This window comes from Chionomys nivalis, chromosome 26 (assembly GCF_950005125.1).
Source record: "Chionomys nivalis chromosome 26, mChiNiv1.1, whole genome shotgun sequence".
Classification (NCBI taxonomy): Eukaryota; Metazoa; Chordata; class Mammalia; order Rodentia; family Cricetidae; genus Chionomys; species Chionomys nivalis.
The window spans coordinates 12,035,901-12,049,464 of record NC_080111.1 but is presented as its reverse complement, the minus strand read 5'-3'; the positions used below and the strand labels follow the sequence as shown (position 1 = coordinate 12,049,464).

Below are 13,564 nucleotides of genomic sequence, written 5' to 3'. Positions count from 1 at the left end.
ACTTCACTTCTGGTGAATTCCATTTTGTCCTGGCCACTTTTCCCACCATCCCTTTCAGACTCGGCAGATGAGGTCCACACATGCACAAATACTTGGCGCAAACCCCACCACACAGTTTTCCCGGGACTGGTATTTCACAGCTGAGGCATGAAGGACCACAGATGCTGTGTGATTCAGTGATTAAAGGATAAAGAGGAGGAGCAAGTGAGACCTGACCCAGAAACTCAATCCTCTGGCTCAGGCTTGGTTTCATTGATGTATGAAACCCGACCGGTGCCCATGCTTGGCCACTTCTCACTCAGCACTATTTTTAAGATACCTACTGCACATTCCACAAGAAATGTCCTATACGATGCGTGCTCTTAACGAGCGAATCTCTTGGCACGCTTAATGGGAAACACAGGGGCAAAGTCAGGGAGGAGTTCAGGGCCCACAGGGAGCCTCCTACCAGTGCATTCTGGGGTGAACAGGCAACAGGAATGTGGATCTTTCTAAGTCTGATTATCCGTAATATCTCCTGGCTGCTAATTTCTGTGCATCAGGGAGTTAGCACGTGAGATGGGTTCCAACTTCTACCTTAGAAAACGCTGGCTCGGGCACATCTTTCCTGTCTAGGTTTGGTGAAGTGTGGCGTGCCAACAGCAGGCCATCTATATTACACCTGTTTGCTGTCTGCTTAGAGTGAACTTTCCTTTTCCCCCTTGCTGTTAGCAATGCTGCCATTAGTAGTGACCATAGCTTAAACCTGGGCAAAAACAAAAATAACCCAAACAACAACAAAACAATCTCCCAAAGTAGCGACTTGCCCTTTGTCCTCCAGCCTAAACAACAGAACTCTGAAGTCCAAAACCCAAAGAAGGTGCCTCAAAAATTGGGGCTGGAGAAGCTTATCCTTTAAAAAAACACTTCCATTTAAATTTTGAAAGATGGTCTCTTAATGCCCAGGTTCTTGCCCATCGGCATCCCCACCCCCTCTTACCTCTAAGACCCAAGGACAGAGAGCTCAAGGAGTTTTACACACGGGCACAAGTTGGTTCGATACAGACTCTGTGGTTATTTAAAGGGCAGTGCAAGAGGGGCAGAGACAACTGCCATCAGTGCACACCCCAGCTGCCTGCCAGGCCTCACTCTGGGACCAGGGTGTGGCTCATGGTAGAGGAACCGGTTAGCGTGCACAAGGCCCTGGGTTCAACCCCAGCATGACAAAAAGGAAGTGCTCGTGTTTGCTTTATCCCCCCCTCCCCCCGCCACTCTCTGCCCCCGCGGGCTCTCCCCACATGTATATCGTGATCCTGCTTGCTTCTGGTAAGTTAGTACCAGTATATGCTCAGCTCTCCAAGAGGAGGGGCCTTTTCCTGTCACACCCCCGGGAGTCCACACGTAATTAATTCCCTCTGGGCCTAAACCTAGGTACCACCTTCACAGGTGACCTGGCATCTGAAGTTAGCAAGGGGCAGTGGGACTACACAGGATGCTTAACACTCTCTGATCTCTATGCTTTTGAGGTGATACACATGCCTTCATGTGCCCAGCCAAAGGGTAATGATGCGATGCATTCTTTCACATGTATGTGTGTGTGCATGCATGTGTATATGTATGTATATGGGTGGGTTTGTATGTGTGTGTGTGAGTGTGCGTGAGGGTGTATGCACACAACAAGGGTAAAGATGTGATGCATACTCTCACATGGTGTGTGTGTGTGTGTGTGTGTGTGTGTTGGGGCAAACAGATCCCCAAACCAAAGATGTTTGGTCTCTTCTTGGCTGTGATCACCTCTGGTGGCGGCATAAGCAGCCCCCACCTCATTACACTGTGCCCCTTTGCCCAGCTATGGGCTCCTTTTCCAACCTACCCAGCCAAACTTTTCCACAGGTGAGTTTGCTTGCTTTCAGCTATTACCATCTGAACTTTTCCTTCTGCCCTGACACGTGGGAGCTGCTCCCAGGCCTCAGAGCTGATTAGTAAAGGCTTCGCAGAGATGAAGACATACAGAATCTTCAATGCCTCATAAGTTCTGGTCTTTTTCCAGTGGGAACCTGTTGCTCTAGACTTCCAACCTCACTCCAACGCCCTCCCCAGCCCTTTCTGTACTGGGAGTTACGGGTGACTCAGAAGCCCCCTTCTGTATAAGAGCGTAGTCCACTTTTCAACAGGACGGGAACTGTGCAGGTAGCTTTGACACTGCACACTGGGTTACCATGGCGATGGAGAAGTCTGAGGAAGCTGCAGGTAGAAAGAAGACATCCCTGATCCTGCCCACAGGCTGAAAGCATGTTTCCAGCCACCATGAGGGCAGCTCATAGAACACAAGCAATGAAGTACTGAAGAGAGAAGCTTGAGGAGCTTTCTCCGAACCAGGAAGGACCCTGCCTGGTTTCCATTCCTGCTTTCTCTGCTGTGGGACAGGAAGCCACCAAATCTTCACTTGTCACTGCGGTATATGTCTCTTCACACCTCCAGGCACCCACGGGTCTATTGGTGTGTGTGTGGGGGGGAGGGTCATATTCCAGTTAGCCATCACTCCAGCTGACGGGAGAGTTGCAAGTCTGTGGTGATATTTTGTTTATGCAATAACAAAGCTTACCTGAAGATCAGAGGGCAGAGCTAAGCCACAAGTTAGCCACAGAGGCCAGTCAATGGTGGCACACACCTTTAAGCCCAGTACTCAAGTTCAAGGCCACCCTGGGCTACACAAGATCAAATCTTAAAGAGAAACAGAGCTCACAAAAAGGTGATCTCAGCACTTGGGATCACAGGCCTTTAATCCCAGCACTAGGGAGACGGGAGTGATACGGCTGGGTGGAGAGAGGAATATAAGGCGGGAAGAGCCAGGAGCTCAGGCAGTCTAAGGATTCACAGAGATGGATGGAGTCTGAGGATTCATAGGGAGAGGACCACCCTTTTGGTCTGAGCATTGGTAGAGCTAAGAACTACCAATTGGTAGAGGTAAGAACAGAGAGCTGGCCACTCTGCTTCTCTGGTCCTTCAGCTTTCACCCCTACGGCTGACTCCGAGTTTTTATTATTCAGACTAGTTAGAACTCGTGTTACACAAATTAGCCACACACAACTACATACACTCCCTAGTTATTCAACGCAAAGATGTTGATTCACGAAGGTTCTACTGGGTTCCACATCCTCCTGTAACATACCTCAGAGCGTTGCCATGGGTAGGAAATTTCACACTGAGACACCCAGTGAGAAGGGGGAGGGAGACAGAAGGCAAGGAGACTCAGTGAACCCAGCAGCTCACTTACCTCTAGGCTGAGACAGCTCTGTCCTCCCAGCCCAAGGCTCCCGGGATCCCCATCAGCACGCCGGTGCAGTTCCCGAGTGGCTCGGAGGCGCAGGCCCTCTCTCTCGTCCCCTGGATCCTGACTGAGCTGCCACTCCAGCTGGTCTCTCAATTTGGACTGTTAGGTGCACGAAGGGGGTGAGATTTATTTTGTTTTGAATTTTTTTTTTTTTAAAAAGGAACGAAAGACAAAGGGGAAGGTAAGGAGTGGAGGGTAAAAACAAAAGTCAGCAGACGATGGGGGAAAAAAAACTACCAGACAGAGTAAAACATGAATGAATAGGATCACCTTAAAACACTTGAAACAAATGGAGCATGAGCGAAAGGATGCGCTAACACGGAAAGCGGGGTGGAGGGGGAGGTTTTGAGACGCATGCAATGGGGACACAAGCACACTACCCATGAAGGACATAGGGAAGAGGCTCTGCCTTCCTTACTTGCTGAGCAGCCAAAGCCACAGTCCAGGGTGGCAGCTGGGCCATGCACCCCAGGCGAAGCCTGGGAAAGTGGTCCTTGCAGGGCTGCTCCCCTTGGCTCTCACCCTGGGCGGCGAGGGAGGATGGCAGGAGCGAGTGGCAGCGGGGTTTTCCATCAAAACCAGCCTTTTCAGAACCGGCTCCTCTCCCCCATCCTGGGTTATCTTCCAGAGGGAGTAGGTGGGGCTGGGATGTCTGACACTTCTCAGAACTGCACTTGTCCCTCTGGCAATAAACCCAGAGGGGGCCGGGCGCTTGTTACTGAGTCTAAGTGTCCTGACTGTGACCGGAGTTGTGTTTTGTCTTAAACTCCTCATAGCTTCTTCGTCAGGGTGGCTGGTTAGGTTGAGACACCAAGGAGGGAACAATGGAAGACTGCATCGGTCCCTAGCGCCTCCACTGGGCTTAGCCTGGTCACAGAAGGCCCTCTAAACCAGGAATCGCAGTGCAATTAAAAGTGAACAGGGGAAGGAACAAGGAGACGAAAAGGAAATTACAAAACAAAATTAAAAGGAAAAAAAAAATGAAACCAACCAAGAGAGGTTTGTTTGACGCCGAGGCTTTAGTACAATGCAGGTCTGAAATCAAAACCAAACAGCTGTGAGCAGTGCGAGCACCAGAGCAGCAATGCCAGCGAGAAGGAGGAAGAACGAGACCGAGCAGGGAGGCGAAGTCGCGAGCCCCCTTACCTGCAAGTCTGGGCCCAGCTCCTTCCCCAGGGTCCCGATGGGGGAGTCCCGGGACACAGAAGTCACGGTGGAGAGGAAGCTGGATGACTCTGTGAGGTGGGATAAGGGCGACAGACCGTCCACCATCCGGGTCATCTGCTCCAGGAAGGCTTGCAGCTCCTTCCTGAAAGCCTTCATCTTCACATTGATGATCTCCAACAAGTGGGGCTCGTTCTGGCTGCCCTCACCTTCACCTTGGACCGCAGGCGAGGTCAATCCCCTGCCCCGCAGGCCTGAATCATGGATGAAACCGTCTGTGTCGGTGATGAGGCGCTCCACTGTCCGTTCAAGCCGCTGGGCCTCCTGCTTTATGGTCACCAGGCACTCGGTGTCTTCCCGGACTCTGAAGAGTTCTGCTGGGCACGGCTCACTCGCCTCTGAAGGCTTCCCACTTCCAAACCCTGAGGTCTTCTCGCATATGTCCTCTGAGTCACTCTCGCCGCCGACAGGGCCTTCTCGCTTTGGCTGCGGCAAGCGGCACTCCTCCCCATCACTCTCCTTCTTGCCAGCATCGCTATCGGCGTCGCTGTCTCGAGGACTCGGTGCATGCAGCCCCAGGTGTGCAGCAAGGTCGCACCGCTGGACATTGGACAGCAGCAGCCGGTTCTCAAACTGCAGCTTCAGCACCTTCCCGCTCAGCTCATCGATCTGCAGCCTGGCTGACTTCAGCTCCTCCTGTAGGGGAACGCTCGACCCGGGACCCTTAGATACGCCGTCCCCGAGCCACCCTGACGACTCCTGGTGAGGCTCAAACTTGAGCTTGCTCAGCTCGTGGGTCAGCTGCCGATTGTGGTCCTCGATCTCGGATATGGATCTCCTCAGCAGCTCGGCTTCTTCCTCCACAAACTGCAGGTGCCGGCGGAGCTCCGTGGAGGACTCCGGCGAGTCCCCGAAGGGTGAGGTAGGAATGCTTGGCATGTGGTCCCTGCCTGTCCCCTCCCGCTCGTGCTGAAACCGCATGTCCTCCATCTCTGCTTTGAGGCCACGGTTTTCCACCTCCAGTTCCACGATCTTCCGGCCCAAGATGTTGGCTTCCTCCTCCACCAGCTTCAGCCGCAGCTTCAGCTCTGCCTCCCGGGTGCTGGGGGGCCCACCCGCCTCCCCTGTGGGGAGGGGGCTGTCCACGTCACCGTAGAGGGACTTGTACTTCTGCAGTTCCTGCTCCAACTCGTCCTTTTCCCGGCCTAGCTTGGCCATCTTCTTGCGCATCAAGGAGGCTTCCTCTTTGGCAAACTGAAGCTGGCATTTCAGATCCGCGCTGTCATCCTGCCAGGCAAGAACAGCCCGAGGGAGGGTTATCTGAAAGTATCGGTTGCATGTCTTATGATCCCTCACACCTCAACCCAACACACACACACACACACACACAGAGGCACGCATGCATGCATGCATGCACACAGGCAAGCACACACGCATTCACGAATGTCCTTCTTCCTGTTGGTGCTGTTGTCTTCTGGAGAGACAGGAGCCGTGAAAGCAGCAGTGAGCCCAGAGCCCCTGCAGATCAGGCCCCGGGGAAGACCCATGATTTGCTGTTTTGTCAAGAAACTGAACTGATAGTTCTGGGGGGGGGGGGACACGACCATGAACATAAAAGCCACACAAGTAGCCGGGCGGTGGTGGCGCGCGCCTTTAATCCCGGAACTCGGGAGGCAAAGGCAGGCAGATCTCTGTGAGTTCGAGGTCAGCCTGGTCTACAAGAGCTAGTTCCAGGATAGGTTCCAAAACTACAACGAAACACTGTCTTGAAAAACTAAAAAAAAAAAAAAAAAAAAAAAAAAAAAAAAAAAAAAAAAAAAAAAAAAAAGCCACACAAGTTATATGTGAAGAAGGAGAAAGTTAAATGAAGTACAACATGGGTCAGTAACATGATGGCCCCTGATAACTTTGTAGAGCCAATACGGTTCACCATCAGGACCCAGAAAAACAAAAAATCATCAAAATCCCTCATCCAAGTTGGTGGCAGAGCTAGTGGGACTCCGGGACTGTATACATCTACCCTGTGGCCACTATAAACCTCTCGTGTGTCTGACTGGAAGCTTCCACCAGGACAGGGAGGTTGGACAAGTGTGAAGCTGGGGCCGAGCTTCTCCACGAACTAGCTGAGGTGCATGAACTGGGGTAACTCATCTCCCCCTTGCATGTCTCCTTCCTCAAGTCCCCCAGAGGGACACAAGGACAGAACAGGGAGACAGCGGGCACCACAGAGTGTTGAAAGCCGAGGTCCCACGTAAGAACACACACGGACACTGAGAACACCCACAAGTGAACGAGAACCACTTCAGGGCCTTTTCTTCCGTCCTCTGTCCTAGTTGCTGTAACTATGGGAAATTAAACACAGAGACCAAAGAAAGAGAAGCTAAGGGTTTGCAAATCTGGGAAGTGGTTCTCAGCAGAGTACCAGAGAATTCAGAGGGCTCCCAAGGCAGGTGCTTGTGGCCCTAGCCTGGCAGAGGTTAAGAAAGTCAACTGCCTTTTCAGCCTGGATCCCCAGGCCTTGAAGCAATCTGTACTACCTTGGCCTTAAGATACTCTTATTCTTTGTGTTCAGTAAATAGGAACAGTGAAGTTCACAAAGCAGCCCTGTTTGATTGGCCTCATAAATTCCAACAGATTGACGGGGGCGGGGTGATGTCTGCAAGGGCTCCCTCATCACGGGGAGGAAGTTCTGACACCAGCACTGAGACTTGCTGCTGCCCAGGCTGTCACCCATGTGATGGAACAAGTCAGTCTTCCATGGCTGACTGGCTGCAGTGCTCCCCCCATGCCTGACTGGCTGCAGTGCTCCCCCCATGCCTGACTGGCTGCATTGCTCCCCCCATGCCTGACTGACTGCAGTGCTCTCCCCATGCCTGACTGGCTGCTGTGCTCCCCCCATGCCTGACTGGCTGCAGTGCTCCCCCCATGCCTGACTGACTGCAGTGCTCCCCCCATGCCTGACTGGCTGCAGTGCTCCCCCCATGCCTGACTGGCTGTAGAGCTCCCCCAATGCCTGACTGACTGCCCTGATGCACCATCCAGGAGGATTAATGACATTCTTTTTTTGTTTGTTTGGTTTTTGGTTTTTTGTTTTGTTTTTTGAGACAGGGTTTCTCTGTAGCTTTAGAGCCTGTCCTAGAACTAGCTCTTGTAGACCAGGCTGGCCTCGAACTCACAGAGATCCGCCTGCCTCTGCCTCCACCACCGCCGGCTTTAATGACATTCTTGAGCTCAGAGAACTGCAGCTGCCCTACCACCTCCTGGCAGCACAAAGCCATCTGGTAGAAAGACACAGAACTGGCTTCCTTGGTGCCTCCAGCTTGCTCTTGCCCATGTTTCCCTGACTACAAACTCATGGAAGGAGACCTGAGTGACCTGGAAGATGCAGAAGAACTCTAGCGCCAAACTGCAGAAAGCATGGCGTGCGGTAACCCTTGGGGGCCTTGCATGCTCTATGGGTGATACACTCCACGGCTGTTCTCAGGGACCTCTTCCCCAACACACACCCTCTGAGCACTGTGGAGAGTGATCTATACACGTCACAGTCTTCGAACTCTGAGAACTTCCACCCCAAGAATTTACTCTTCATTAGGCAGACAAAAAAATAAATAAAATAAATAAAATAAATTTAAAAAAAAAAAGAGGGTTCCAAGACTAAAGTAAGAGTACCTGCCATATTTCTTTGGTTCTTTTGAGACAGATTGCATGTTTCGTTTTCTGAGGCAGAGTCTCTCTATGTAGCCCTGGCTCTCTCAGAACTCTCTATGTAGACGAGGCTGGACTTGAACTCACAGAGATCCACCTGCCTCTGCCTCTTGACTGCTGGGATTAAAGGTGTGCACCACCAGAACCGGTTGCTCTACTCTTTTAACCACTAGGCAAAAATGGGTTCACAGATTGTGGGCTTGGACAGGACTTTCTCGGACAGGTCTTCATGCAAGTTATAAGGACACACTCGACCCTGCTCCTTCCCTCGCTCGTTCCTTCACTGTCTCTTGAACGTCTGCTGAGTAGCAGTGATTGGCATACATTTTTCAGCAGCCCGAATTTCTCAAAACATTCTAAAGAAGAACAATGAAAATCAGCTGAGACCGGGATGGAGGTGGATGGTCTTTGGACTTCCCACAGGTTAGGGCTGACAAGGGAGGGGGACTTGGTTGGGGGAGGGAAATGGGAGGTGGGGGTGGGGAGGAGGCAGAATTCTTAAATAAATTAATTAATTAATTAATTAAATTAAATAAAAAGAAAAGAAAATCAGCTGCTCAGCTTCCTGCTAGACTAAGGAGCACACAGAATCCAAACACACCAACAAGCCTCTGCTTAAAGGAAGCTACAGTACTACTTATCAATGGAGACAGGCTGTAAATACTTTGTAACCACATTCTCTTAGGAGTTAAATGCAGGAACTTAAAGTACTCAGTCTATCTTTAACTGGGTAACCAGAGTGTGCCCACCGGCCAGAACCGCCCAAGTGACCCCGATTCTACCTCTGCGCAGACAAACCCTTCGGGGGACTATTGTTGAGAATGCCATTCAAACACAGACACCATCCCATCCTCTGCCTGCCTCCTGCCTGAAGCTCAAGGAGGCCAGAGTAACAGAGGTTAGAGTCATCTGCTGTAAACCACCTGAGGCCTTGGCATCAGAGGGCCAGGGAGGGTCCTGTCTGGCTCTGGAAGCAACTGCCTTGAAACAGGAGCCTAGATCAGGGTCTCTCTGCAATCTCTCCTGGGGCAGAGATGAACCAAGTGACTGGAGAAGGGGAATCCCCGAAGGCTCTGAGACTGAGGCTTAGAAGTGTCTACCATCGGTCTTCCCGCAGGGCAGGGAATTTGGACTGCTCTTCAGTATCGAGATGGAGGGGGAATGGAGTGGGGGGAGGAGAAGAGGAGTGTGGATAGGGGGAGGGGAGTGGGGGGAGGGGGCAATATGTGGGAGGAGGGGGAGGGAAATGGGAAACGGGGAGGAGGTGGAAATTTTAATTAAAAAAGAATTAAAAAAAAAAAGAAGTGTCTACCATCATCTGCTTATGCAAGCAGAGCGTCCTTGACCCCTGCAGTCACCTGCCTTCTAGAAAACCTGGACCTCACACCAATCTCCATCCTCCTCCTCCAGTCATCCCCAGCACCACCGTCCCCGTCTTAAGCCTAGACCAAGCAGTCAGGGCAGCAATTCCACAAAGGGCTGGAAGGGTGTCCAGTCTGCGGGCCACCTGAAGATTTATCACTGTCCGCTCTTCTTATCCTTGAAGAAAGCAACTATACAAACAGCAGGCACTCTGACAAATGAGGAAGCATGCTGCCAACTCTACCAACACCCATGCACACTACAGGACCGGCCACCAGAACCAAAGCAGGGGGCGGAGCGGAGGGAGAGAGAGAGAACCTTGGAGCCTGATAGATGAAGGAAGGATGTGAAGGAGTTGGTCCCCTTTCCCGATGTCACTGTAGCTGAAGCAGGACCCACACTACTCTGTGAGGCCCAGGAGAGAGAAGGAGGGGTCCCTCTACCCAAGGGACGCTGAGCTCAGACTGTTCTGAGGAGCAGCTCAAACAGCTGGCAGCTATGTTATTAGCATGTAACCAGAGACGTCTCCGGAACTCTGCCAAGACTCTAGCAGAGGGATCTAGCTAGAATCCTAAACTGGGAGTCACAAGCTTGAGTTTCAGGAGCCCATGGCTAGCTCCAGATACGGCATGAAAGCACACATCAGACCCATCTTTCCAAGGGAAACTATTCCAACTATGGGCAGAAGGGGCAAGCAAGGCGTGGGGTCGAAACGCAAGGGGACCAGTACCATCACCAGCAGCCGGAAAGGCTTGTCAAGCAACAAAAATATATCGCTGCTGGTATATATTCTCTGGCTTGCAAGTCTGCCATCTAGCCCACACCCCAGCAGCCAGCTGCCCATGTGCCTACCTTACGCCTTGGTGCCGGCTTCCTTTGGGTTTTGGTTGCCGACCTGCAGTTCCCAGGGCGTTCCATTCCACCATTCTGCTGAACAGAAACTCCTTTCTCAATCACCCTGCAGACTGCGTGGAGCTACTCCACACAGCACGGGTTGCTTGTGCACAGGCCCGTGAATCTACAGCTCCTGTGCCTATCAAGTTATGCCCGACGGCTTCATCAGCCAGCAATTGTACTTTGAGGAAAAAGCCCTTTGCTGGGCAGGAGACATAGTCTAAACCCAGGATACTAGAGACACCCAGCAGTGGGTGCCTTCAATCTTCTGTGCTCAATGGATTCTCAAATGACATCAGGGGAACTTGCAGGAGGATGAAAGAAATCAGTCTTGTGCTGAGTCCTCCAGTGACTCTGATTTTCTTGGGGACACGGGAACCAGGATGCGGTAGTTTGAATGTTCCCCACAGTCTCCAGCATTTGAACACTTGGTCCCTAATTGGTGAGGCTTAGGAGGAAGTGCACCACCGGGGGCAGGCTGTAAAGGCCTTCAGTCATCCACGTTTGATCTCTCTACTTCCTGCCTGAGCTTCAAGATGTGAGCTCTCAGTTTGCTACTCCAGCAACCCTGCCTGCCTGCTGCCATGCTCCCACTACCTTGATGGTGATGGACTCTGGTCCTTCTGGAACCGTCAGTCCAAATAAACTCTTCCTTCCGCAAGTCGCCTTGGTCATAGTGTTCTTATCACAGTAATGGAAATGTAACTAATACTTGAGGGAATCATAAACGGGAAGTTTCCAGGATGGTATATACGGGCCCTTGAAGCCTGTTAGTAAGCCTGACTCACTGTGTCCTTCTAATTACAGCCTGCTATTTTAGAGTCTGCTGAAACTATAGCAATAACCTTTGTTCTCTTCAAACGCCTAATACTAAAAGCAATTTAAGAAAGAGAAAAGGAATCCAGAGGCAACTTCAAAAGAGCCAGACGGCCTTGAAGAATACATACCCTGGATATAAAAGAGTGCCAAACTTTCTCAGGTTTCCTGCTAGAATGCTTCACTTTCCAGTAAACGTGAGGCATTGTTCAGCTGAGCACACACATACATAAAATAATGACATATAAATGACCCAGCCACCCAGTGGCTGAATTATGACACTATGTGAACGACTGTGAAGGTCACACCGCTTTCTGGCAGTTAGGAGAGCTGCCAGACCCTGGACTATACTCACTACAGTTTCCCACAAAGCCAGTTTGTTCTCATTCCTAACGAGCCTGCAGGTTGTCAGAGCGAGAGAGACAAAGGACAGCGCTGTGGATATGTGTGGTAAGAAAATGTTCACCCTGGGAAGACTGAGCGAAATCCAATGACTTGCCAGGTGATGTTTCTTTTAGTGTCCTAAAGGCAAAGAGGATTTTCAGAATGGGGTGGCTTCCTTCTTCGGGTTAGAGGCCCTGGGATGAAAACCTCAGCTTACCTGACTAGCAGCTTTCTTCTCTTTGTACATTTCCCGGCTGCCTCTTCTCTTCAGGGAACTCTGAAAAAGATGCAAGCGTCGCTTTGTTACTCAGGGGTCGCACATGACAGACGGCACTTGTCCCTCCTGGTGAAGCTACTTGATTCTAGAGAAAACAACACCCCTCTCCGTGACATTTAAATGAGGTTGTGTGTGTTTGGTGAGTCTCTGAAGTACCAAGGTAGCTGATGTTCTAATTACTGTCGCTGGGGAGCAGGTCTCGATTACTCTGTTTAAGGCACAAAGTGGGCGGCTTCCATGAATTAACAGTGAAGAGAAGGCAGGAAGACAAACACAGGAAGTATCAGAAACAGATACACAGTAGCTCTGAATGTGGCTAATTTCCTAATTACACTCTAACTACTATCAAAATTAATTCGTGTGTTCCTAAAGGTCAGATTAAAAAAGCAGAGGCTCTTATGGAGAAAACATAACCTAGGTTGCAATATTATTAACAACCTGATACCATTAAAGCAACGCCTTAGGAATATTTTAAAGCTCTTAATTTATTATTACAAAGTAGCCTTGGCTCATGTGTTTCTCTAGATTCCATACGGTCACCGCTCAGTCTGTGAATGGGATCTCCTGGATCCTGGAGAGACAAAATTCCATGGAAGCTCAAGTACCTTAAATAAAATGCTGCAGTATTTGCATACGACCTATGAACTCCTGGCACACTCTAAATCATCTCTAGATTATTTATAATGGCTAGTATAATGTAAATACTATAAACAATTCTACACGATACTGTTTAGGTGGTGATAAGAAAAATATTCTATACACATACATGTTCTATACACATACAATTTGTTTTCAAATATTTTTAATATACAGTTAGTTGACTATGCGGATTTGGAGCACCAGTGAATACATCCCATTAGGGCCAGTTAGTGACATCACAAGAGACCTCTCCCTGTTTCTAAGAGAAGCTGTGGCGAGTGATTGTGTGGGGTGGAGCCCCAGCTGGCCAGTCTTTGCATCCCTGGCACCATTAGAGTCTCCTGACAGTCCTCTGCCTTCCTGGGCTCAGCTCAGGGGGTGGGGCGCCCTCCTGGGTTCTCCTGGGCTGTCTTGAGGTGAGCTTTGTCCTTCTGTTCCAGCGTCACTTTGGAAGGAGGCTCCTGTGTTTGTCACTCATGTCATCTTAGGTAGCTTGCTGTAGCCCCTGGTGGGCCACAGTGGTGCACGTCTTTAATTCTAGCACTTGGGAGTCAGAGGCAGGCAGATCTCTGAGGTTGAGGCCAGCCTGGTCTACAGAGCGAGTTCCAGGACAGCCAGGGCTACACAGAGAAACCCTGTCTTGAAACCAAAACTCAAAACAAGGAGGCGAGGCAGCAGCAAGCTGACTTCATTAACTCAACATAGCTCCCAGCTGAAGTAACTCCCTCTCTGAGTACCAGGCCTTGCAGCTAGAGATTTTAGGTTAAAAAAAAAAATCTAACTCTAGTTATGCCTTAGTCTCTAAAAGGCTGAAGAAGAAAACCAGTAACTGAAATGGGCAAAAATATCATGAAGGCTAGCCAAGAGGGCTGAGGCTCGGTCTCTAAATGCTAGCTACAGGACTGGCTTAATTTCCTTTGGAGTTTTTAGAAAAGGCAGGGTCGAACTAATTTAATTAGGACAACCAACCCCATGCGGACAACCTCCCACTGAGGATTGTCTTGTGTAAT

General features: G+C 50.5%; 1 protein-coding gene across 4 annotated transcripts in view; it reads right to left on the bottom strand.

Moving 5' to 3' along the window:
- The window catches only part of Mtcl1 (microtubule crosslinking factor 1), a 121,386-nt gene that overhangs the window by 42,314 nt on the left and 65,508 nt on the right, over positions 1 to 13,564 (bottom strand). For all 4 annotated transcript variants that reach the window (XM_057758420.1, XM_057758421.1, XM_057758422.1 and 1 more), the window contains exons 4-6: positions 11,856 to 11,915; positions 4,460 to 5,764; positions 3,257 to 3,412 (exon numbers count right to left, since the gene is read on the bottom strand). In XM_057758420.1, coding sequence (XP_057614403.1) covers positions 3,257 to 3,412; positions 4,460 to 5,764; positions 11,856 to 11,915 — 1,521 coding nt within the window. The remainder of the gene's footprint in view (positions 1 to 3,256; positions 3,413 to 4,459; positions 5,765 to 11,855; positions 11,916 to 13,564) is intronic.